The sequence below is a fragment of the Macaca mulatta genome, chromosome 16 (genome assembly GCF_049350105.2).
Source record: "Macaca mulatta isolate MMU2019108-1 chromosome 16, T2T-MMU8v2.0, whole genome shotgun sequence".
NCBI lineage: Eukaryota > Metazoa > Chordata > Mammalia > Primates > Cercopithecidae > Macaca > Macaca mulatta.
In genome coordinates, this window is record NC_133421.1 from 73,510,052 (window position 1) to 73,536,792 (window position 26,741).

Here is a 26,741-nt window from a genome sequence, read left to right on the forward strand (position 1 = left end):
GTGAGTACACGGCACAGGATCCAGGCCCAAGCCAGTGAAATTAATCTGCCACCCTGTCGGCTGACATTTCACGTGTATCTGGTTTATTTGTTGATTTGTTGCTGTTGTTTTTAAGCGATGGGGTCTCTCTCTGTCGCTCAGGCTAAAGTGCAGTGGTGAGATCCTGGCTCACTGTGGCCTTGAACTCCTGGGCTCAATTGATCCTCCTGCCTCAGCCTTCCAACTAGCTGCGATTACTGGCTGTATGTGGTTTCAAAATAGCTGATGCCGCTGATGCAGAAAGAAACCCCCAGGTGGGCTCTGTCTCCTTCACCACTTACCCTGACAATAAGAGGAACCTAGTCAAGCAAAATTAAGCCCTGTCACCAAATTCCATTTCTAATTTAATCAATTTTTATATTTCTAAGATTTGGCCAAATTGTTGTATTTCACTGTAGTTCACCCATTTTCACTGCTGTATAATATATTAATCACATGAATATATCTCAGTTTACCCATTCCAACATTGATGGGTCATTTGGATTGTTTTTCTGTTCTGCTGTTATGGACTGTGCTACTATAAACATGTTTGAATATGTCTCCTGACTAAAGCTTGTACTTAGGAGTGGATGGAATTGCTAGGTGACAAGAGTATATGAACAATCAACTTTATGAGACAACGCCAAATTATTTTTCAAAATGGTTATACCAATTTACACTCCCACCAGCGACGTACGTGTTTTTTTGTTTTTGTTTTTAAGACGGAGTCTCACTCTGTCACCAGGCTGGAGTGCAGTGGCACGATCTCGGCTCAGTGCAACTTCCGCCTCCTGGGTCCAAGCGGTTCTCCTGACTCAGCCTCCTAAGTAGCTGGGACCACCACGCCTGGCTAAGTTTTGTATTTTTTTGTAGAGATGGCGTTTTGCCATGTTGCCCAGCTGGTCTTGAACTCCTGACCTCAAGTGATCCACCCAGCTTGTCTCACAAAGTGCTAAGATTACAGGCATGAGCCACCGTGCCCAGCCACATGTGTTCTTATTATCTTTTCCCCAACATTGGTATTTTCAGATTTCTTAATTTTCGCCAGTCTTGTGGATTTGATTTACATTTCCCTGGTTACTAAGGAAGATAAGGATCTCTTCATACATTTATCAGTCGTGTGAGCTTTCTCCAAGATGAAAATGCCTCTTCCTGTCTCTTGCCCATTTTCCTATTGTTTCAGTACAGGATTTCCCCAAAGTGGGCCCCACGGAACTCTGATTCTGCCAGTTGGATAGAAAAACTTTCCATGTCCAATGAAGTTAGGAAATGCAGCATACTCTCTCATGGAGGATCACAAAGTATACGTCCATATTAAAGGCACTGAGAAATTCTGTAGTAAGAAAACTTATTAACTTTGTTTAACCTAGCATTTCCCAAAGAGATCTGTCTAGGGAACCTTCTGTGCCTAACATCTGTTGAATTTTGGGAAAGATAATTGGGAAAGGCTATTTTAAATAAAACATATGCTATAACGCAAAGAGCATAGGCTTATGGGCCATACAGAGGCAGAATTTGAACTCAGGTCTATTACTGGTTCTGTGACCCTGGGCAAGTCACTCTGATCTCTTGGAATCTCCATTATATCAGCAGCTGAGTAATTTCCATCTCACAGTGTTGTCTCTATTAGATGAGATAAAACATGTTAAGAGCTTAGTGCTACCTGGTGTATAAGACATTCAATACGTGTGCATCCTATTCTCCTACTCCTTCTATTGCTCTCTACTTTTTGGTGACTCTCCTGTTCAACAAATAAAATAGAAAAGAGAAAATAGAGGAAACAGAGATTCCTAAGCAGAGCTTGATCAGTAGTTAAAGTTGCTTTGATACTGGTTTTTATACTTATCTGTGTTTTCTAATGCTCTCAAAATAAATTCTAGGACCATTAAACTTTATTTTATTTATTTATTTTTGAGACAGAGTCTCGCTCTGTCACCCAGGCTGGAGTACAATGGCACGATCTCAGCTCACTATAGCCTCTGCCTTTTGGGTTCAAGCGATTCTCCTGCCTCAGCCTTCTAAGTAGCTGGGACTACAGGCGCGAGCCACCATGCCTGGCTAGGTTTTTTTTTTTTTTAGACAGAGTCTCGCTCTGCTGCCCAGGCTGGAGTGCAGTAGTGGGATATAGGCTCACTGCAACCTCTGCCTCCTGGGTTCAAGTGATTCTCCTCCCTTGGCCTCCCAAGTAGCTGGGATTACAGGTGCATGATACCACGCCCGGCTAATTTTTTGTATTTTTAGTAAAGACGGGGTTTCACTGTGTTGGCCAGGCTGGTCTCAAACTCCTGACCTCAGGTGATCCGCCCACCTCAGCCTCCCAAAGTGCTGGGATTACAGGCGTGAGTCACCACGCCCGGCAGATAGATACTTCATTATATCCCTTTTCCTTGTCAGGCATGCATATAAGCTTATAAGACATATTGTCTACTAGGCTATACACTAAGACACATTCTTGCTAAGCCTAGGTAGGGAATGATTCATTAAACTATCAATGTGCTTAACTAGTAACTTGACAAATATTTATTTCTATTCTCTAGCAGTACAGAAAACTACTAAAACTAACCCAAAAGTATTAGTTTTAGAAAATAAAATTCTTTTTTTTTTTTTTTTTGAGACAGGGTCTCACTCTGTCACCCAGGCTGGAGTACAGTGGCATGATTATAGCTCACTACAGCCTCGAACTCCGGGGCTCAAGCAGATCCTCCCACCTCAGCCTCCCAGGTATATGCCACCATGCCAGGCTAATCTTTTTTTTTTTCTTTTTCAATTAGGGACAGAGCCTCACTCTGTCTCCCAGGCTGGAGTGCAATGGCACTATCCTAGTTCACTGCAGCCTTGAACTCCTGGGCTTAAGGGATTTTCCTGCCTTATCCTCCTGGGTAGGTAGGGCTACCAGTGTGCGCCACCATGCCTGGCTAGTTTTTTTGTTTTTAGAGATGGGGTCTCACTGTGTTGCCCAGGCTGGCCTCCAATTCCTGTCCTCAAATCTTCCTCCTGCCTCAGCCTCCCAAAGTGCTAGGTTTACAGGTGTGAGCCACCACACCTGGCCTTTAGAAAATAAAGTTCTGGGGGCCGGACATGGTGGCTCACACCTGTAATCCCAGCACTCTGGGAGGCCAAGGCAGGCAGATCAGGAGATCGAGCCCATCCTGGCCAACATGGTGAAACCCCGTCTCTACTAAAAATATAAAAAATTAGTCGGGTATGGCAGCAGGTGCCTGTAGTCCCAGCTACTCGGGAGGCTGAGGCAGGAGAATGGCGTGAACTCGGGAGGCGGAGCTTGCAATGAGCTGAGATCGCGCCACTGCACTCCAGCCTGGGCGACAGAGCGACATTCCGTTTCAAAAAAATAATAAGAAAAGAAAAGAAAAGAAAAGAAAAGAAAGAAAGAAGGAAGGAAGGAAGGAAGGAAGGAAGGAAGGAAGGAAGGAAGGAAGGAAGGAAGGAAGGAAGGAAGGAAGGAAGGGAAAGAAAGAAAGAAAGAAAGAAAGAAAGAAAGAAAGAAAGAAAGAAAGAAAGAAAGAAAGAAAGAAAGAGAAAGAAAGAAAGAGAAAGAAAAAGAAAGAAAGAAAGAAAGAAAGAGAAAGAAAGAAAGAAAGAAAGAAAGAAAGAAAGAAAGAAAGAAAGAAAGAAAGAAAGAAAAGAAAAGAAAAGAAAAGAAAAGAAAAGAAAGTAAGTTCTTGGCCAGGCATGGTGGCTCACGCCTGTAATCCCAGCACTTTGGGAGGCCGAGGCGGGTGGATCATCTGAGGTCAGGAGTTTGAAACCAGCCTGGCCAACATGGTGAAACCCTGTCTCTACTGAATACAAAAAATTAGCTGGGTGTGGTGGCACATGTCTATAATCCCAGCTACTTGGGAGGCTGAGGCAGGAGAATCACTTGAACCCGGGAGGCAGACATTGCAGTGAGCCGAGATTGCACCATTGCACTCCAGCCTGGGCAACAAAAGTGAAGTTCCATCTCAAAAAAAAAGAAAAAAAAAGAAGTTCTTGAAAGTTCTTGACTGGGCACGGTGGCTCACGACTGTAATCCCAGCACTTTGGGAGGCTGAGTCAGGTGGATCACTTGAAGTCAGGAGTTTGAGACCAGCCAACATAGTGAAACCAGAAAAGATTCTCTACTAAAAATACAAAAATTAGCTGCGCATGATGGCACACACCTGTAATTCCAGCTACTCGGGAGGTTGAGGCAGAACTGCTTGAACCCAGGAGGCAGAGGTTGCAGTGAACCGAGGTTGCACCACTGCACTCCAGCCTAGGCAACAGAGTGAGACTCGGTCTCAAAAAAAGAAAAGAAAAGAAAAGAAAGTTCTTTATGTAACTGGCAATATGAGCTCACAGGCAATCTGGAATTGCATAAAATGAACTAGTCCAGCGATAGCAACTGCTCTGTCCCCGGCTCACTAGGAATGATTCTAAAATGGAGGCCTTCTTCTTTGTGGATATTGTATAGGTCTGAACTCAAAGAGAGACCAAACTTCATTTAGGAAAACAAACAAACAAACAAGGAAACAGGCAATATTTTGAAAGGAAGAGGTCCAGATCATCTGACATTGCCACAAGAAAGGAAGGTTAGTTCATCACACTGTTTCAGTTTTAGAACAGGTCGAAACTCAGATAAAAAGAATGAAATATTTAGCCCATTCTCTTTAAATGCAGCATGACATAGTTTAATTAGTGGAATGTAATAATCTCAAATTGCTCATAGAAAGTAACTAATTCTATCAAAGTGTTTTCTTAGTTTCCCCCACCATGAAATGCATTTTATTCATTTTGAAGCATTTGAAAAATACATAAGCAGCTGATATCCAGAAATGACCACAAAATAACTGTGTTAAAGAGTTTAAAACAAACTACAGTAAAGCATACAAAGACAATATTCACAAAATGCTACCAAATAAACGCATTGAACTTCCCACAGGTTTCACGCAGGATAACTTTTGATACAACATCAGCAGCTGTAAAAATATAAAAATTATATGTAATTGGCATTGTATTCTAGAAAAATAGCTAACTGAGCCTACAGGGAACATTTTTGGTCTCCAGATTGGAAAGCATTTGGATCTGATAGAGAGGTGCTCCTGATTAGTGGATGACGTAAGCATAGCCAAAGCTTTACTCAGAATTCCGAGTCAACATCATTGTCCTTCACTCAACCTTGGGCTGCTGCAGAAGCTGCAAATGTCTACAATCTGAACAGAGTCAGAAGTCTAGGTAGGAAAGTTCTTATCCTCTCTCTTTATAAGATGCTGATTCATATTTTCAAAAATAGCTTGGTACATTGTGCACATCTGGTGCTATTTATTTAAGTAAAATAAACTAGAAGAGAAGGAAACAGGGTAAGAATCTTGCAGCTTTCACCAATGAAAAAAGTAAATGTTCTGTTTTATACTTTTTAATTTTGCTTTTGTTTTTAAAGTAAGAGATTTGAGGTCTAGACAGAGATCTGTATTATGTCTGTGGACGCAAATCTATTATTAATAGACTAAGGACAGAAAATTTAATACCATTAGTCACTAAACAATAACCGTATTTCAGATTATTGAAACTTACTTTTTTGGGGGAAGGGGTGGTGGTCGATTGGAGGGGAGGAGACCTTAATCCCCAGAAGAGACAAAAAGTACCTGAGACTTTTTTCAGTTTTCAAATTACACATCCAAATCTTTCCAGGGTGAAACCTGAATCTCCACAAGTACAAAAATCACACTACAAATAAAGCTCAGTGACAGATAAGCAGAAACATAAAATGATAAGCCAACAGAACACACAAACTTCCACAAGAAATCATCTCCATGCAACAGCCATAGTGCTAGGGCCTAGGAAGTCACTTACTTTTCTCCGAGTGTCACCCGGAGGCTGCTCTGGGGTAGAGAAATTGATTGTTGGCATTTTGTGTTTTAGCAGAAGACACACCCACATTCAGAACAGCAATTATTGTACTTAGGACTACATTTATTAATAGAAACCACTTAAGAGTCATTACAGCAAAAATTGCCTGTGGGGCTACATATAAACACACATACACAGATCCACAGTAAAAATGCTGCAGAGAGATGGGGCTTTAAACATGGATCTATGGCTCTTCAAAAGGTGGCAAATCTACTATTCTATGGGTATTCTTTACTGGATAGAACTCAACTGCTACAATTCTGGTCATACATTTACTTGGCATCAACACACAATGTTGTTATGAATAGGCCAGTTCCTTATACTTTGTGAATAAATAATTCATTATATAGTTACAGAGATGGTTGGCCATTTCCCAGTGAGTGTGGGAACTAGAAAACATGTTTTTTCAAAAAGGGGCAAAAATTTTAATATAGCAACACGTGTATGAAGGACCATTACTCAACCTGATTCTCTAAAGTCAGATAGATTTGATTCTAAATGTAAATAAAGCAAAGGCATTTGGTGCTCTGCTAGTCCTAGTGAAAATGAACAAAACAAAGGACAACTGAAATAACTTTCTGTTCTTAAGTCAAATTCTGTGAGTGCTGTTGACCTTCTCTATTCTGTATAAGTGATAAAAATCACCAAACTGAAGATTTTTAACTGTAAAATATTGGGGTGATTATACATTTCTAATCATCTTAAATTTCTAAATACCTTAAACTATACAAAATCAGAAAAGTCTAGTTACCAAGGAAAATGCTTTCTTCTTTTTTTTTTTTGGAGGCAGAGTCTTGCTTTATCCCTAGGCTGGAGTGCAGTGGCATGATCTCGGTTCACTGCAGCCTCTGCCTCCCGGGTTCAAGAGATTCTCCTGCCTCAGCCTCCCGAGTAGCTGGGATTACAGGTGCCTGCCATCACGCCCAGCTAATTTTTATATTTTTAGTAGAGATGGGGTTTTGCCATGTTGGCCAGGCTGGTCTCCAACTCCTGACCTCAGGTGATCTGCCCGCCTCGGCCTTCTAAAGTGCTGGGATTACAGGTGTGAGCCACTGCACCTGGCCTACTTTTTTTTGTTTTTTATTTAGAGACAGAGTCTCCCTCTGTCGCCCAGGCAGGAGTGCAGTGGTGTGATCTTGGCAATTCTCCTGCCTCAGCCTCCTGAGTAGCTGGGATTACAGGCGTGCGCCACCATGCCGATTAATTTTTTTTGTATTTTTAGCAGAGATGGGGTTTTCACCATATTGGCCAGGCTGGTCCTGAACTCCTTGACCTTGTGATCTGCCTGCTTCGGCCTCCCAAAGTGCTGCGATAACAGGAGTGAGCCACTGCGCCCTGCATCACTGTTTAATTTTAAACCATTTTATTCCCATTAATGATGGGAAGAAAATGAGAATAGGAACAGAATGTGGTATTTTTGTTCCACTAGCCTTTCCTTTACTGTGCATCTAACTAATTCTTTCCAACTAAAATATATAGAACTCATCATTTTTCTAAACTCCCATTTGTCTAAAACATAACACTCTGACAAAGTTCACAAAAATTCTAGTCCAGAAATTCTTTGAGATGTGTTAGGGAAAATAAATTAATAGGTACCACCTAGTAACTAACAAGTGTGAGTTTTCAATTACTTAAATCTATCCCTGACCTCATGGTCTGCCCGCCTCGGCCTCCCAAAGTGAAACCCCATCTCAACTAAAAATACAAAAAAAATTAAGCCGGGTATGGTGGTGTGCTCCTGTAATCCCAGCTACTCAGGAGGGCTGAGACAGGAGAATCTCTTGAACCCGGGAGGCGGAGGTTGCAGTGAGCCGAGATCGTGCCACTGCACTCCAGCTTGGGCAACAAAGCGAGACTCCGTCTCAAAACAAAACAACAAAAAACAAAACAAAACAAAAAAAACCCCCCCAAAACAAAAAATCCTATCTGGGGGTATTTTGGATCAGCTAACCAATGTACTCAATCTGATAATCTGCTTTTTAAATTTACTTCTTATTTTATTTATTTTCTGAGACGGAGTCTCAAAAACTCAGCCTTGCTCTTTCACCCAGGCTGGAGCGCAGTGGCGTGATCTCGGCTCACTGCAACCTCCACCTCCTGATTTCAAGCCATTCTCCTGCCTCAGTCTCCCTAGTAGCTGGGACCACAGGTGTGCGCCACCATGCCTGGCTAATTTTTGTATTTTCAGTAGAGATGGGATTTCACCACGTTGGCCAGCCTGGTCTCGAACTCCTGACCTCAGGTGATTCGCCTGCCTTGGCCTCCCAAAGTGCTGGGATTACATGCGTGAGCCACCATGCCCGGCCGATAATCTGATTTTTTTTTTTTTTTTTTTTGAGACGGAGTGTTGCTCTGTCACCCAGGCTGGAGTGCAGTGGTGCCATCTTGGTTCACGGCAACCTCCACCTCCTGGGTTCAAGCGATTCTCCTGCCTCAGCTTCCCAAGTAGCTGGGACTACAGTGCGCGCCACCACGACCAGCTAATTTTTGTATTTTTAGTAGAGACGGGATTTCACCACATTGGCCTGGCTGGTCCCGAATTCCTGACCTTAAGTGATCTGCCTGCCTCGGTCTCCCAAAGTGCTGGGATTACAGGCGTGAGCCACCATGTCCGGCCTGATAATCTGTTTCTTTTCTTTTTCTTTTTTTTTTTTTGAGACTCACTCTTTCTCGCTCTTTCTCGCTCTGTCGCCCAGGCTGCAGTGCAGTGGTGCGATCTCCACTCACTGTAAGCTCTGCCTCCCAGATTCACGCCACTCTCCTGCCTCAGCCTCTCGAGTGTGACTGGGATTACAGGCACCCACCACTACGCCTGGCTAATTTTTTTGTATTCTTAGTAGAGACGGGGTTTCACCATGTTAGCCAGGATGGTCTCAATCTCCTGACCTCGTGATCTGCCTGCCTTGGCCTCCCAAAGTGCTGGGATTACAGGTGTGAGCCACCGCGCCCGGCTGATAATCTGTTTCTTAAACTATAAGATCCTAAAAGAGTACCTTGGTATTCAGACACAAAGAATGGTGCTCTACTATTATTTTTTTTGAAAATAATTTTTTTTGCCCTAAATTAAGATGACAGTTCCCTAAAAGGCTCACTTTGAAAATGGCCAAAGGGTAATGCCTAGGCCTGTCAAGGTTTACTTCTGAAATCAACATTCAGGTTTTACAATAGAAGTTCATATTTTTGCTCTGAAAGACTTTTCCTTCATTCTGTTCTCTTAAGTTTCATAATTTCTACCATGAAAAAATGAGTCAACTAGATTGAGCGATAAAACCAGAACTTCCAGATCATTGCTTCCTTTGTCTTGACAATTATTTTTTAAATCTTCAAGGCTAGAGACTTTTAGTTTTCTTTCTTTAAAAATATGTATTTCACCTGGACAAAAGAAAACATATATGCTTTTAAGTAAATACTGGCTTTCTAACAATCAAGAGAGGCCAAGGAAAATTGCCAGGTTAGTCTTCAAATCTTTGGGAAACCATAAATTCATAAAGGAACCAAAGAAATCCAATAACTGTAGATTACACTTGCCCTTAGAATTGCTAATTGCTATAGATTGCTTTAGTCAACAAAAAAGTAGTGATTTTTTATATCCTGAAGTGATGGCTAAATGCCATACTGTACTTACCTCCAAATAGTTCCAAATCTCTTAAGCCCTCAACAATGAACTTTTCCGAGACCCACCGCTAAAGAGGAAAACCCCAAAGAGAATTAGTATTTCTTCCAAGCCACAACAAATTAGCTATCAGCCTTTAGACAGACAGACAAAATCACAACTATGAAAACAGAATCATGCAGTACAGTTAGAAATCATTTCTTTTTTTTTTTTTGAGATGGAGTCTTGCTCTGTCACCCAGGCTGGAGTGCAGTGGCGCGATCTCGGCTCACTGCAAGCTCCGCCTCCTGGGTTCATGCCATTCTCCTGCCTCACCCTCCCGAGTAGCTGGGACTACAGGCGCCCGCCACCACGCCTGGCTAATTTTTGTGTGTGTGTTTTTAGTAGAGACGGGGTTTCACCATGTTAGCCAGGGTGGTCTCGATCTCCTGACCTCGTGATCCGCCCGCCTTGGCCTCCCAAAGTGCTGGGATTACAGGCGTGAGCCACCACACCTGGCCAGGAATCATTTCTATGGAAAAGTTGTTAATAGAATCTTGAACTAAAAACAAGATTCCTTTCTCTACTCCTCTTTGCCTATTTGATGAATAATTCTTAAATTTGACAGATGAGAAATAGATAATACTGGCTCTAATAATGAAGACTTTTTTTGCCTTCCCTATATTGGTTCCATCTTACTCATTCTGCATTACAGATGCCTTGGATCACTGATGTCAATTTGAAAACTATCACTGGAATTCATAACACAGAAAACAGAGATGGAACAGTAGTTATCCACAAAACCCTGTTAGTTTGTAAAACGACACACAACAAGTTGCATATTCTTTATCCACTAGGGGTTCTAAAGACATGGCTGCTTATATTTTCTGCCAAGTTCACAAGGGCCAAACTAGTAAGATCAAACTAGCAGGATCAATCTATGGCTCACTTTACTAGCCTATTTCAAATGAGTATTAGATTTCTGTCATTCTGATCAGTGGTTTTGTTTCACCTGAATTAGGCTACATTGAAACAGAAAAGGAGCTCGTATTTAAAAGCAATGGAATCAAGATTGTATTTCCCTTAAGGACTGGTGTTACACTTTGGCTTGGGGGCATTCTTTCCACTGGGCAGAGTTCAGGCTATGGAGACATTCCTTTTTTCCTCTTAATTAACAGTGAAGTTTACTCTCTCTAACATAAATTGTTCTTATATGCATAAACATTAGAAAAAAGATTAAGTATTAAGTAACATTCAGAAATAAGGTGCATGATACAGACTGTGAATTGGAATTACAGCATCATTCTCTGTCCTTCCCTATAACTATTTTTTCCGAATCAAAAAAGAAATAACATCCTAAATTTAAAACTTCATATAAAATTATATGCACTGCATCAAAAAACATAAATTATGCTTTAATATGTAAAGAAAGTGGTGTACTCATAATGTCTCATAGCACTTATACCCTGTTACAAAATTCTAAAATAATTACTATTGCATTTAGAAATTAGGTACTTGATAATAAAATAAGACACTCATGAAATAATGGGAATTTGTAAAGAAGCTAAATCTAGTATTGTTTTTGAGGTCATTTTTTCTGACGAAGTTTTGAAGTATAATAAAATCTTTCATGTTCAAAAAGTCTTCAATTAAAACTAATGATATTACTTAGAAAAAAGTGTCCTGGTAATTACAACTTGATTTTGAAAACTCATAAACTCAAGAGGGCGGGGGGTGGGTCATAAGCAGATAGGTATCTACACTGAGAAGTATTATTGACTCATTTAATGTTGTATGACTGATATTCATGAAATAAGCCACTTTCTTCTTATTTCTTCTCTATCAGAAAAGCTGGTGGTAAATTTTGTGTCTCTGGTCAGCCTCTGTCTGCAAACTCTTCTCAGGAGTGGAGGCTGCACTACCTGCCTTACTTCCTACATTCCTCACTTCTGTATCATTCCGACCCTAACCACCTACAACATCTGCCAACACACACTGCTTTTCAGAAAACAAAAATAGTAAAGTCAGAAGAATAGAAAAACACTCACCCTGATTCGCTCTGGTTTACTTACAAGAAACGACATGAGTTCCTACTGTGTAGACCTACTTCAGTTTCAAAAACTTAAACCTAAAAGGAAGATAGAAACAGGTTGAGTTAGCAAAAATCTCCTAATATAGAAATACCTTCTGATTAACAAAAACTTACTACAGGTCTACCATTCAAAGCACTGGACTTCACCTATAAATTGCTAGGTTTGTTTAGAGAAACTTTAAGTGATGATAAATCTGAATATACTTTGGCCAAGTACATTATAAAATTCTGTAATTTCTGGCCGGGCGCAGTGGTTCATGTCTGTAATCCCAGCACTTTGGGAGGCCGAGGCGGGCGGATCACCTGAAGTCAGGAGTTCGAGACCAGCCTGGCCAACATGGTGAAACCCCGACTCTATTAAAAAACAAAAAAAGCCAGGCAAGGTGGCATGTGGCTATAATCCCAGCTACTTAAGAATCATTTGAACCCAGGAGGTGGAGATTGCAGTGAGCAGAGATCACACCAATCCAGCCTGGGTGACAGAGCAAGACTGTCTCAAAAAAATAAAATAAAATAATTTCTGTAGAAAGAGAAATGTGTTATGTGGTTTTAAATTAATTCCTAAATTTCTCTTGACTCAATCCCCCACTAACCTTTTCCCAGAAACAATTACCTTCAGTTATTTTCCATGGCTATCCTGCTTTTTATTTATTTACTTTTTGTAGAGACAGGGTCTCTCTATGTGGCCCAGACTGGTCTGGAACTCCTGGACTCAAGTGATCCTCCCACCTTGGCCTCCCGAAGTGTGGGGGTTACCAGATGAGCCACCATGCACAGTGTTATCCTGCTTTTTAATAATTATTCTTAATGTTTATATGGGTATGACTTAATTTTAACTTTTCAAATTTTCTTTACAGTTCCTTGCAGAGCAGGGCTAACTCATAGGCAGTGTACCCAGAGTCAGCCAGTTTTAACTTCCTACCATGGTAGATGAAGACAAAGCTTCTTACATGATTATCTTCCACTGTATCTCCTGCTCTCATTCCACCAACATAGCTCTGGTATAATTTTGCTTAAATCAATAGTCCACATTTATATTACTATGACTATGCAAATATGGTTCAAAGCTGAGGCAAATAGAAATACCTGTCTCGGCTGGGCCTGGTGGCTCAAGCCTGTAATCCCAGCACTTTGCGAGGCCGAGGTGGGTGGATCACTTGAGGTCAGGAGTTCGAGACGTTAGCCTGACCAACATGGTAAAACCCCGTCTCTACTAAAAATACACAAAAAATTAGCCAGGCGTGGTGGCGGGCGCCTGTTCCCAGCTACTTGGGAGGCTGAGAAAGGAGAATTGCTTGAACCCGGGAGGCGGAGGTTGCAGTAAACCAAGGTTCGCGCCACTGCACTCCAGCCTGGGTGACAGAGCTAGACTCCATCTCAAAACAAACAAACAAACAAACAAACAAAAACAAAAACCAACCATGTCTCTCTTACTGTTTTTTTTTTTTTTTTTTTTCCTTTTTTTTTTTGAGATGGAGTTTTGCTCTTGTTGCGCAGGCTGGAGTGCAGTTGCACGATCTTGACTCATGGCAACCTCTGCCTCCTAGGTTCAAGTGATTCTCCTGCCCCAGCATCCTGAGTAGCTGGGATAACAGATGCCTGCCACCATGACTGGCTAATTTTTGTATTTAGTAGAGATGGGGTTTCACCATGTTGGTCAGGCTAGTCTTGAACTCCTGACCTCAGGTGATCCACCCGCCTCGGCCTCCCAAAGTGCTGGGATTATAGGCATGAGACACTGTGCCCGGACAATGTCTTTCTTTCCTTATACACCTATTTTTTCCTAGAGTTAATAACCACCTCATTTGTTCACTTGCTTGGTTTCTCATATAGCTATTATTAACTTTTTACAAATACACCAACATCTCTGCTATTTGACTTATCCATATATTTTTCCATACCCTCAAACCCATCAATTTCAATTTTCTCCTGGAAGTTGCCTTCCTAGGGCCCTCCAGCCTCCTACTACAATCTGGAGTAGTTGCTTTTTAGGCCAGTTGCACTTAGTTGACTTTTTTTTTTTTGAGGCAGGGTCTGGCTCTGTCATCCAGTCTGGAGTGCAGTGATGTGATCTCTGCTCACTGCAACCTCTGCCTCCAGGGCTCCAACCATCCTCCTACCTCAGTCTCCTGAGTAGCTGGGACTACAGGTACATGCCACCATGCCTAATTTTTTATTTTTTGTAGAGACGGGGCTTTGCCACATTGCCCAGGCTGGAGTGCGGTAGCACGATCCTGGCTCACTGCAACCTCCGTCTCCCAGGTTCAAGTGATTCTCCTGCTTCAGCCTCCCGAGTTACTGGGACTATAGGTGCGCACACCACTACGCCTGGCTAATTTTTTTGTATTTTTAGTAGAGACAGGGTTTCCCTATGTTGGCCAGGCTGGTCTCGAACCCTTGATCTCAGGTGATCTGCCCACCTCAGCCTCCCAAAGTGCTGGGATTACAGGCATGAGCCACTGCCCTTGTCTCAAACTCTTGAGCTCAAGCAATCTGTCTGCCTTGGCCTCCCACAAGTGATAGGATTACAGGCGTGAGCCACCGTTCCTGGCCCTACCCTGATATATATATATATACATATTTTTTTGAGATGGAGTCTCGCTCTGTTGCCAGGCTGGAGTGCAGTGGTGATCTTGGCTCACTGCAACCTCCGACTCCCGGATTCCAGCGATTCTCCTACCTCAGCCTCCCGAGTAGCTGGGATTACAGGCGCGTGCCACCACGCCCGGCTAAGTTTTGTATTTTTAGTAGAGATGGGGTTTCACCATGTTGGTCAGGATGGTCTCGATCTCCTGACCTTGTGATCTGCCCGCCTCGGCCTCCCAAAGTGCTGGGATTACAGGTGTGAGTCACTGCACCCGGTCCTGATATTCTTATAGAAGCTCCTTCTCCAACCCTAGCTAAGAATCACTCATTTATGTTGTCATAAAATTTTAAAAATAAAGAATTTATTTGAAAAAACATGATTAGAATGCATATTTAATAGTATTAAACACAAAACATCATGCAAAAGAAATTTACGAGGAAAAAAGGTCCATATCCCCATGTAGTCTACAATAGAAAGAGAAAATTAATGTAGATAAAGAGGCAGGTAGATGTTTTTATCTGCAAAAAAAGTTTCTATGGTCTGGAAAAATTTCAGAATTTAAAAATAAAATCAAATTTTCTTTCTTTCTTTCTTTTTTTTATGAGACAGGGTTTCATTCTATTGCCCAGGTTGGAGTGCAGTGGCACAATCTCAGCTCATGGCAACCTCTGCTTCCAAGGTTTAAGCGATTCTCCTGCCTCCGCCTCCCAAGTAGCTGGGACTACAGGTATGCATCACCATCCCTGGCTAATTTTTGTATTTTTAGTAGAGTGAGGGATTCACCATGTTAGCCAGGTTGGTCTCGAACTCCTGACCTCAAGTTATCTACCCGCCTCGGCCTCCCAAAGATCTGGGATTACAGGTGTCAGCCACCCCACCGGCCTAAAACAGAATGTATTTCAAACTAACTTGTGTATTTATAAACACCTATAGATGCTCAGACATCCACCTTTAAAAATTCTAATTCTGCAGGTCTGGGGAGGGCCTTGGACATCTATATAGTTTTAAAAGTTCTAGCTGCTACCACTACCACCATCCTTCCCCACCTCACCACAAAAACAACAACAAAAGCCATGCATTGTCAGGATTGAGAACCACTGAGAAAACAGATGGAGTAAGTTCCAGGCTCTTTTCTGCTTTTTCTAATCAGGTCTTGGAATAGTTCCTCAAATGTACAACTGATTAAAAATCTCCAGTTAAATGGATAGTAAGAATCTTAAGAATATGAATATATTGGCTGGGCGTGGTGGCTCATGCCTATAATCCTAGGACTTTCGGAGGCTGAGGTGGGTGGATCACCTGAGGTCAGGAGTTCAAGACCAGCCTGGCCAACATGGTGAAACCCCATCTCTACTAAAAATACAAAAATTAGCTGGGCATGGTGGCAGGTGCCTGTAATCCCAGCTACTCGGGAGGCTGAGGCAGGATAATCGCTTGAACCCGGGAGGTGGAGGTTGCAGTGAGCCAAGATCGCACCATTGCACTCCAGCCTGGGGAACAAAAGCAAGACTTTGTCTCAAAAAATAAATAAATAAATATTATGAATATACCTTGCTGTTTTTCCACTTGTAGGAATTTGCCCTAGGGAAAATTTATGTAGAAATTTAGTTACAAGGGCCGGGCGCGGTGGCTCACGCCTGTAATCCCAGCACTTTGGGAGGCCGAGGCGGGCGGATCACGAGGTCAGGAGATCGAGACCATCCTGGCTAACACGGTGAAACCCCGTCTCTACTAAAAATGCAAAAAATTAGCCGGGCGAGGCGGCGGGCGCCTGTAGTCCCAGCTACTCGGGAGGCTGAGGCAGGAGAATGGTGTGAACCCGGGAGGCGGAGCTTGCAGTGAGCCGAGATCGCGCCATTGCACTCCAGCCTGGGCGACTAAGCGAGACTCTGTCTCAAAAAAAAAAAAAAAAAAGAAATTCTTTTTTTTCTTTTGAGACAGAATCTCGCGCTTGTGGCCCTGGCTGCAGTGCAGTGGCATGACGACGGTTCACTGCATCCTTGACCTCCCAGGCTCAAGCAATCCCCCACCTCAGCCTCCTGAGTAGCTGAGACCACAGGTATGTGTCACCATGCCTGGCTAACTTTTTTTCCTGAGAAAAAGTCTGGCTCTGTTGCCGAGGCTGGAGTACAGTGGCACAACCTCAAAGGCTCACCACAACCTCCACCTCCCAAGGTCAAGTGATGCTCCCACCTCAACCTCCCGAGTAGCTGGGACTACAGGCATGCACCACGATACACAGCCAAGTTTTGTATAGATGAGTTTTCACCATGTTGCCCAGGTTGGTCTTGAATTCCTGGGCTTGTGATCCACCCACCTCAACCTCCTAAGTGTTAGAATTACAGGTGTGAGCCACTGTGCCTGGCCAATTTTTTATTTTTAGTACAGACAGGTCTTGCCATATTGCCCATGTTGGTCTTGAACTCCTGAGCTCAAGAGACCCTCTGTGAAATTCTTAATTAATTAGTTCAGACCTATGTAAGAGTTATGTCAAATAATCCCACTGGGCAAAGTCACCTAATTTAGTCTCTCAGAAATACATCGGAAACAGTTCATCTTGAGGGAAACACTGGAAGCAGCACTCCTCCATGTTAGGTGTATTGGTGCTACTGGTGGTTCACTATTTATAGTTTCTTCTTGTTACCTTTAATGGACACAGCCATGACAGGAAATTCACAGTCCCTATCTTAAAATTCCAAGTACATTTTATTGTCATGCTAGGTGAAGTCCAATCACGTCTGCGTTTGTGTGCATGTGTGTATGTGCATAGTGGCATATTCTTTTTGGGAGACAGAATCTCGCTCTGTCGCCCAGGCTGGAGTGCAGTGATGTGATCTCGGCTCACTGCAACCTCTGCTTCCTGGGTTCACGCAGTTCTCCTGTCTCAGCCTCCGGAGTAGCTGAGGCTATAGGCACGTGCCACCACGGCCAGCTAATTTTTTTGTATTTTTAGTAGAGACAGGGTTTTTGCTATGTTGCCCAGATTAGTCTCGAACTCCTGAGCTCAGGCAGTCCACCTGCCTCGGCCTCCCAAAGTGCTATGATTACAGGTGTGAGCCACCGCAGCTGGCCAACAGTGGCATATTAAAAACCATTCTTTTTTTGGAGACAAGGTCTTGCTCTGTCACCTAGACTGGAAAGCAGTGGTGCAACCACAGCTCACTGCAACCTCAACCTCCTGGGCTCAAGCAATCCTCCTACCTCAGCCTTCTGAATAGCTGGGATCACAGGTGTGAGCAACTGCCTGGCTAGTTAAAAAAAAAATTGTTTGTATAGGCCAGGCGTGGTGGCTCACGTCTGTAGTCTCAGCACTTTGGGAGGCTGAAGCAGGTGGATTGCTTGAGCTCAGGAGTTCAAGACAAGCGTGGGCAACATGGCAAAAGCCCATCTCTACAAAAATATAAAAATTAGCCAGGCATGGTGGCATGTGCCTGTAGCCCCAACTACTTGGGAGGCTGAGGTGGGAGGATAGCTTGAACCTGGGAGACAGAGGTTGCAGTGAGCCACGATCGCACCACTGCACTCCAGCCTGGGTGACAGACTATGTTGTCCAGGCTGGTCTTGAACTCCTGGGCTCAAGTGATTCTCCTCCCTTGGCCTCCCAAAGTGGTAAGATCAACAGTATGAGCCACCACACTCAGCCTAAAAACCATTCTCTTTTTTGGGAAGGACAGAGTCTCGTGCTGTTGCCCATGCTGGAATGCAATGGTGTGGTCTCGGCTCACTTCAACCTCCACCTCCCGGGTTCAAGCGATTCTCCTGCCTCAGCCTCCCAAGTAGCTGGGATTATAGGCACCTGCCACCATGCCCAGCTAATTTTTTTTTTTGTATTTTTAGTAGAGACAGGGTTTTACCATGTTGGTCAGGCTAATCTTAAACTCCTGACCTCAGGTGATCTGCCCTCCTTGGCCTCCCAACTAAAACCCATTTCCTAAGAAGATTTTGGGCCTGCCAAGGGGCACAAGCTAGACACACTTTTGCAAAGAGGTAGAATGCCCTTCTATTCAGGTATGAATTTTTATCAGGCTCCTCAATTTTTACTACTAAATGTTTACGACATATGGGTCATATATAACTGACAATAAAACAGCAGTACTCCTGGTATTTGTCAGAGTACAATCTCTTTTATTTTTTAATCTCCTTTTTAAAATTGTATTCAATTCTCTTGTTTTTTCTTCTTCCTTTTTTTTTTTTTTTTTTTGAGACGGAGTCTCGCTCTGTCGCCCAGGCTGGAGTGCAGTGGCGCGATCTCAGCTCACTGCAAGCTCCGCCTCCTGGGTTCACGCCATTCTCCTGCCTCAGCCTCCCGAGTAGCTGGGACTACAGGCGCCCACAACCGCGCCCGGCTAATTTTTTGTATTTTTAGTAGAGACGGGGTTTCACCGTGGTCTCGATCTCCTGACCTTGTGATCCGCCCACCTCGGCCTCCCAAAGTGCTGGGATTACAGGCGTGAGCCACCGCGCCCGGCCATTTCTTCTTCCTTTTATCTTTGCTTTTCTATTCTTGTTTATATTATTTTTCATCTCAAGTGGAACTTGCTCAAAGAATACAATCTTCAACCCATTCCCATCCCCATATCTCTCAAAAGACCAATTTAAAGAAACAGTATTTACAGACTGGGATTCTGCAGAAGAAGGGTTAATATAGCAGGCCTAACTTCTTATCCTTTAACAAGTCTGCTTTAGCCACTGGCTGGCATCGGGGAACGAGGATTTTGAGAGATTTCCCATTTTCCTAGAAATGACAGAAGTGGCTTATTATGCCTAAATTATTTGTACAAACAGTACGGTTTATGCTGCTTTCTCCTTCTGGGAGTCCAGTTTTGACACATGCCAGGCAGAGGCTGCCTACATGACCATCCTGGGTATGGAGTTTCTAATGAGCTGTCCTGGTTGATAACATTTCACACATGCTGCCACAACTTCTGCTTTGAGGTCTGTGTCACTCTACTGGGGGAGGATCCTTGGAAGTTTGCTCCTGGTTTCCCCCAGACTTCAACCCATGTGCTGTTTCCCTTTGCTGGTTTTTCTTTGTATTCTTCTGTTGAAATAAATCCTAGCCATGAATGTGACTATATGCCAAGTCCTGTGAGTCCTCCTAATCAATTACTGAACCTGAGGGTGTTCTTGGGAACCTCCAACACAGGGATACCTGAAGGAAATTATTTTAAATGTTCTAAATCTATTCCTGGATTAAGGCTGGCCAATGGATGGCTACAGGCCTAGGTCTTATTCTATTTGCCTCCAATAAAATTGTTTTTACTAAACCATACTTGAATAGCCTTTATTTTATATCCAAAGCTCTAAGAAACTTGTCACTGTTTTCAGTAAGAATGTTCTAAAAATGCTTTTATTACTGTGTTCACTAAATGAGAAGAGGCAGAAGAAATGTCATTCTGGATTAAGAATCAGGGACAGGCCGGGCACGGTGGCTCATGCCTGTAATTCCAGCACTCAGCAAGGCTGAGGGAGGCGGATCACTAGAGGTCAGGAGTTAGAGGCCAACCTGGACAACATGGTGAAACCCCATCTCTATAAAAAATATAAAAATTGGCCGGGCGTGGTGGCACTAGCCTGTAATCTTAGCTACTTGGGAGGCTGAGAATCGCTTGAACCTGGGAGGCAGAGGTTGCAGTGAGCCAAGATTGCGCCACTGCACTAAAGCCTGGGCGACAGAGTGAGACCCTGTCTCAAAAAAAAAAAAAAAAAAGAAAAAAGAATCAGGGATACTTTTGCTTTTTCTGAATTTTTACCAAACTAACTTTAACTTTGACCAAATTAATCTTTCCCTAACAGCATTTACCAAATGTGTATTTCAGTCTTAGGTAAGAAAATGGTAAAGACACACAAAGAACTTGGAAACGTTTCAAAGATAGTAAAGATTAATTTAGAAAAATAGAAGCTATTAGGAAAGGTTAACATCTAGAAAAGAGCGAATTTGGCCGGGCACGGTGGCTCACACCTGTCATCTCAACATTTTGGGAGGCCAAGGCAGGTGGATCACCTGAGGTCAGGAGTTCAAGACCAGCCTGACCAAAAGGGAGAAACTCCGTCTCTAATAAAAAATATAAAAATTAGACATGGTGGCGGGCACCTGTAATCTCAGCTATTTGTGAAGCTGAGACAAGATAATCGTTTGAACTCAGGAGGTGGAGGTTGCAGTGAGCAAGAATGCGCCATTGCACTCCAGCTTGGGCAACACAGCGAGACTCCGTCTCAAAAAAAAAAAAAAGAAAAGAGAGAGCTAATTTCACCCATAGTGTTACTATACAAATGGTAAGAATAATCAATAAGGTTAAAATATGGCTAAAGGCTCATTAAGAGTAACCTGAAGTCAGAGATTTATACTTTTTTTTTTTTTTTTTGAGACAGAGTTTCGTTCTGTCGCCCAGGCTGGAGTGCAGTGGGCGGATCTCAGCTCACTGCAAGCTCCGCCTCCTGGGTTTACGCCATTCTCCTGCCTCAGCCTCCCTAGCAGCTGGGACTACAGGCGCCCGCCACCTCGCCCGGCTAGTTTTTGTATTTTTTAGTAGAGACGGGGTTTCACTGTGTTAGCCAGGATGGTCTCGATCTCCTGACCTCGTGATCCGCCCATCTCGGCCTCCCAAAGTGCTGGGATTACAGGCTTGAGCCACCGCGCCCGGCCAGAGATTTATACTTAACGTGACAATATGGTGTGGTGAAAAAAACACATACTCTGAAATAAGACAAGCATGGTATGAATTGCATTCTTGCGTCTGTGTTAACTTGATCAACATACTTTGGCTTGCTGAATCTCAACGTTAGTAACTCTAAAATGAGGTTAATGACATCTGTCTGACACCTGAGACAAATACCTTTCTCCCTCTGATAGTGATGCTTATAATAATGGCTTATGTTTCTAGGAGAGACTTTAAAATTAACTTTTTCAGAGAATTAGAAAGATTAGATAGTCAGGTTTCTAAGATTTTAGAATCTCACCTCTCTCCCAAGGTCCCAATTAAGGTAAAGGAATACAAATAATAACCATATATCTGAGGACAGAATGAGAGGAGCTATTAGTAGATGAAATCTCAGTAAATTTCTAGGAGGTGAAAAGTGGACAGAAGGGTGCTATCTCAGGAAATGGAGAGAAAGCTGCAGGCTAGAATGTGAATGCAGACTATAGTAGAGGAGACGGCAGTTCTGCCCAGCAGACAATCCTAAGGGGCTCTGAAATAAAACTGTAGCAATAAGGAATGAGGGAAGGAGAAGTGGGGCTGAAAACAAGTCCCTGGCATAACTGCCCACTCATGTCTATGAGTCTTAAATCCACAGAGCTCCCAGTCAGCAGCTTTTCTATTCCTTTTTTTTTTTTTTGAGATGGAGTCTGGCTCTGTCGCCCAGGCCAAGCTGGAGTGCAATGGCGCGATCTTGGCGCACTGCAACCTCTGCCTCTTGGGTTAAGGGATTCTCCTGCCTTAGCCTCTGGAGTAGCTGAGATTACTGGCATGTGCCACTATGCCTGGCTAATTTTTGTATTTTTAGTAGAGACAGGGTTTAACCATGTTGGCCAGGCTGGTCTCAAACACCTCAGGTGATCCACCCGCCTCGGCCTCCCAAAGTGCTGGGGTTACAGGCGTGAGCCACCGCACCCAGCCCCATATACATTTTTAAATGAAATTATTTGAGAACGTACTCTAGTAAAATGAGGCTAAAATCTAAAAAGGAAGCTATGAGATATAAAAAATGGTGTGTCCAGCCAGCCACAGTAGCTCACTCCTATAATTCCAGAACTTTGGGAAACTGAAGTGGGCGGATCACCTGAGGTCAGGAGTTTGAGACCAGCCTGCCCAACATTGCAAAACCCCATTTCTACTAAAAATACAATAATTAGCCAGGCATGTTGGCGGGTGCCTGTAATGCCAGCTATTCGGGATGCTGAGGCAGGAGAATTGCTTGAACTTGGGAGGCGGAGGTTGCAGTGAGCCAGGATCACGCCATTGGACTCCAACCTGGGTGACAGAGTGAGACTCTGTCTCAAAAAAAAAAAAAAAGTGGTGTGTCCCTTGAAGAGATATCTCATGATGATTGCTATGAAGCTGATCAAGAAAGGAATCAGTCAAAATTAGAACATGAACTTGGCAGGTTGAAGAAAATATAATAATATCATTAAAGATTATAAAGGATGAAAAATATCAGGGACAGGGTAGAAAGTGGCCTGTTTCTTCCCCCCGCCCCTCCTCCAAAAAAATCAAACAGAAAGGCTACCAAAAATTCCAACAGAAATTAAAACTATATTTTAAAAGTCAAAGTCCAAATTTGAAACAAACTTAAATGTGTTATAATTTTGAGATAGTATGGCTGGGCGCAGTGGCCACACCTATAATCCCAGCACTGTGGGAGGTCGAGGAGGGTGGATTACCTGGGGTCAGGAGTTCAAGACCAGCCTAGTCAACATGGTGAAACCCTGTCTCTACCAAAAATACAAAAAGTAGCTGGGCGTGGTGGCACATGCTTGTAGTCCCAGCCACTGGAGAGGCTGAGGCAGGAGAATCACTTGAACCTGGGAGGTGGAGGTTGCTGTGAGCCAAGATTGTGCCACTGCACTCCAGCCTGGGCAACAGAGTGAGACTCTATCTCGGAAAAAAAAAAAAAAATTTTTTTTTGAGATAGTTCAGCAAGGAATGAGAAAGAAAATCCACTTGCCCTTGAATGATAAGGAAGTTAGGACAGGGGAATGGAGTGCAGAATAACGCTTGGCTGTTCTGTGAATAATACTTATAAGACTATAAGTGCTCATTATCAGCTTATAAATTTTGTCTATAGACAAAGCATGATAAACTTAATTACAGTTATATAACAGAATGTAAATGCCTTCAAATTTGATAATATGAAAGTAAAGTTTCACCAGACCGAAGATGGGAAATGGAACAGGGAAGAGATAGAGGAATGACTGGGGAAGCTAATATCCCTATCTTCCCAAAAAGGTAAAGTTAATGCCGAAAGTTGATAGGATAACAAATAGAAACTTATGTACAATATTTAAGGTTACAAAGGTAACCAACAGAAGTAAAAATAGAGGGATTCAACTATCAAAAGTTGGGAGGTGCTAGCTGGGCACAGTGGCTCATGCCTATATTCCCAGCACTTTGGGAAACAGAGGTGGGTGGATCACTTGAGCCCAGGAGTTTGAAACCCCGTCTCTATAAAAAATACAAAAACTGGCCAGGTGCGGTGGCATGTGCCTGTGGTCCCAGCTACTAGGGAGGCTGAGATGGGAGGATCACTTGAGCTCCAGAGGTGGAGGCTGCAGTGAGCTGAGATTGAGCCACTGCACTCCAGCTTGGGCAACACAGGGTCCCTGAAAAGAAAACGAAAAGAAACAAAAAGAAGAAAGAAAAGAAAAGGAAAGAAAAGAAAAGGAAAGAAAAGAAAAGGAAAGAAAAGAAAAAGTTGGGAGGCAGTGAGGAAGGGGTGGTGTGAGATTCCGCATGACCTTTATTCTCTTGGAAAAATAAGGATAAGCTTCCCTAGTCATTTCTCTGTCTCTCCTGTCAGTGGAAAGTCTAAACATGTTGTTTAAAATTACAGAAGTCCATCATTAAAGAACTAAAACAAAAAATGATTAAATAATTAATGGGGGCCGGGCCCAGTGGCTCATGCCTGTAATTCCAGCACTTTGGGAGGCCGAGGCAGGCAGATCGCCTGAGCTCCGCAGTTTGACACCGCCCCGGGCAACATGGTGAAACCCCATCTCTCCTAAAATACAAAAAATTAGCTGGGTGTGGTGGCATGCACCTGTAATCCCAGCTACTCGGGAGGCTGAGGCAGGAGGTTGAAGTGAGCTGTGATCGTGCCACTGCACTCCAGCTTGGGCTGCAGAGTGACACTCCATCTCAAAAAAAAAAAAAAAAAAAAAAAAGGCCGGGTGCGGTGGCTCACGCCAGTAATCCCAGCACTTTGGGAGGCCGAGGCAGGCGGATCACGAAGTCAGGAGATCAAGACCATCCTGGCTAACACGGTGAAACCCCGTCTCTACTAAAAATACAAAAAATCAGCCAGGCGTGGGGGCGGGCGCCTGTAGTCCCAGCTACTCAGGAGGCGGACACAGAACGGCGTGAACTCGTGAGGCGGAGGGAGACCCCGCCACTGCACTTCAGCCTGGGCGAGAGGGAGACTCCATCTCAAAAAAAAAAAAAAAAAAAAAGGGAACAGACACAAGGATGGAGGGGGGGAGAGGGGGGAGAGGGGGGAGAGGGGGGAGAGGGGGGAGAGGGGGGAGAGGGCGGAGAGGGGGGAGAGGGGGGAGAGGGGGGGAGAGAGAGAGAGAGAGAGAGAGAGAGAGAGAGAGAGAGAGAACAGTACTTTTCTTTATAGCCCCCTATACAATTATTTTAATAACTGCACACAGGTATTTTCTTTGATAAAATCTTATTAATAAATTTCATCTGAGCTGGTTTAGAATAGCTCTACCTAGTGATTAAGAGTAAATGGTATACAAATTATGAAGGACTTTTCTATTTTCAGATTGAATCATGTAGAAATTAACTTGCCCAGGCTGGTCTCAAACTCCTGAACTCAAGCTATCCTCCTGTATCGGCCTCCCAAAGTGCTAGGATTACAGGCATGAGCCACCATGCCCGGTTATCTGTATGACATTAACATCATCACTATGCTCCCTTCAAATGTCCTTAAAATGAAAATGTAAATTTCCTTAAAATGTAAATTCAAATGGAAGGGGAGGGCAGATGGGTATCATTCGAAAGATATATCCACACTTATCAAGAATGAATAAATACATATGTAGGTGTATATATTATGCATATATTATATATGCACATTATGTTATATAATGTATACATATATGTATACATAATATATTATGTATATATCACATATGCAACATATATGTATTAATATGTATATTATATATGTACATATATACATATTGTATAATATATATGTACACATATATGTATGTGTGTATATATATTTTTTGCAGACAAGGTCCTGCTCTGTTGCACAGGCTGGAGTGCAGTGGTACTATCATAGTTCATTGCAGCCTTAAACTCTTGGGCTCAAGTGATCCTCCCACCTTAGCCCCCCAAGTAGCTAGGACTACAGGTACGCGCCACCAAGCTCGGCTAATTTTTTTAAATTTTCAGTAGAGATGAGGCCTTGCTATGTTGCCCTGGCTGGTTTCAAACTCCGGAGCTCAAGCAATCCTATTGCCTCAGTCTCTCAAAGTGCTGGGATTACAGAGGTGGGCCACAGCACCCAGACTATCAGAAACATTTAACACTATAATTTAACACTATATATGTGTGTGTGTGCATACACACACACACACAACAAAGCAATATTACTAGTGGACAGATATAGAAACAGCTTTATTGGCGGGACGCGGTGGCTCAGCCTGTAATCCCAGCACTTTGGGAGCCCGAGGCTAGTGGATCACCTGAGGTCAGGAGTTCGAGACCGGCCTGACCAACACGGTGAAACCCCGTCTCTACTGAAAATACAAAAATTAACCGGGTGTGGTGAGGGGTGCCTGTAATGCCAGCTACTCGGGAGGCTGAGGCAGGAGAACTGCTTGTACCCAGGAGGCTGAGGTTGCAGTGAGCGGAGATGGAGCCATTGCATTCCAGCCTGGGCCACAAGGGCGAAACTCCATTTCAAAAAATAAAATAAAAATCAAGAGAGAAAATAATAAACCCAGCAAACATTTATGGCAAACTTTCTACGTGTCAGGCACTGTGCTAAATGCTTCATGAGCAGCTCACAAGTATTATCATCTCTGTTTTACAGGTCAGGAAATTAAGGTGCAGGGAGGTTAAATGCCCAAAGTCACACAGGTAAGTGGTAGGGACTAATTAAATCTGTTCCAAAGCCTGTGCTCTAAAAACCAGAGTAAACTTCCTCCATTTCTGGGGCCACAACCATAAACACTGCATTCCAGCCAAAACACCTCTAAGAAATCTGATTAAAAAGTAGGGGACAGATTTGACCAGTTTAGCACTATACCTAAAGGCTGAATTCACAGGCTTCTAGGCCGGTGATCAAATTTGGTTTCTTCCTTAACTCTCAGAGACAAGAAACAGTCCTGGGTGTCTTCAGAAAGGTATGAGTGTCAATGAAGAATTGTCTTAACGTCGCATATACGTATTGGAACATGCTTCTACTTGAACAGATATTACAATAAGAAAAGGGCAGATTCCAACGGCTTTTTCTTCGAGGAAAGTCAAGTTAAAGTATGTTAGGATACAGGAGAAGGCTGGGCAGAGAGGTTAGTTCCCTATTTCCTGAGAGCTATGAACAATTTTACCTACCCAATGCCCTTCCCTCGAACTCTCTTCCTTACCCCCAACCCTCAACCCCCAACCCCCATCTCCGGCGCCCATATCCCCTGCAGTCACTCAAAAAACATTTTTGGAAAACAAAAAGACAATGAGCTCTTCGTTTAGGCCGATTCTGGGAGCCATCTGTATCTTGTGTCCTTACGAGGACTTGACCTGCTGCCTGTCAGCCCGGGGTGCGCGGCGGCTGGGGAGAGCGGGGAGTTCAGCACCGGAGTCGGCCACCACTCTGCCTGAGCAGGACAA

At 43.3% G+C, this 26,741-nt stretch overlaps 1 protein-coding gene and 2 long non-coding RNA genes across 52 annotated transcripts in view; 2 read left to right on the plus strand and 1 right to left on the minus strand.

Moving 5' to 3' along the window:
• The window catches only part of STRADA (STE20 related adaptor alpha), a 39,254-nt gene that overhangs the window by 11,489 nt on the left and 1,024 nt on the right, over nt 1–26,741 (minus strand). For 10 of the 50 annotated variants that reach the window (XM_077972384.1, XM_077972413.1, XM_077972389.1 and 7 more), the window contains exons 2-4: nt 11,548–11,627; nt 9,533–9,590; nt 5,851–5,879 (exon numbers count right to left, since the gene is read on the minus strand). In XM_077972384.1, the coding sequence (XP_077828510.1) occupies nt 5,851–5,879; nt 9,533–9,590; nt 11,548–11,583 (123 nt within the window). In that variant the 5' untranslated portion in view covers nt 11,584–11,627. Of the gene's footprint in view, nt 1–4,178; nt 4,298–5,850; nt 5,880–9,523; nt 9,591–11,547; nt 11,628–26,741 lie in introns of all 50 variants that reach the window. The other 40 variants (XM_077972418.1, XM_077972405.1, XM_077972422.1 and 37 more) reach the window with 8 other exon arrangements.
• On the plus strand, nt 5,160–26,040 carry LOC144335866 (uncharacterized). Its single transcript, XR_013407061.1, has 3 exons — nt 5,160–5,232; nt 14,788–14,905; nt 25,948–26,040. It is a non-coding gene; the product is annotated as an uncharacterized LOC144335866 (long non-coding RNA).
• LOC144335868 (uncharacterized) lies at nt 8,223–11,515 on the plus strand. The gene is made up of 2 exons (XR_013407063.1): nt 8,223–8,504; nt 9,999–11,515. It is a non-coding gene; the product is annotated as an uncharacterized LOC144335868 (long non-coding RNA).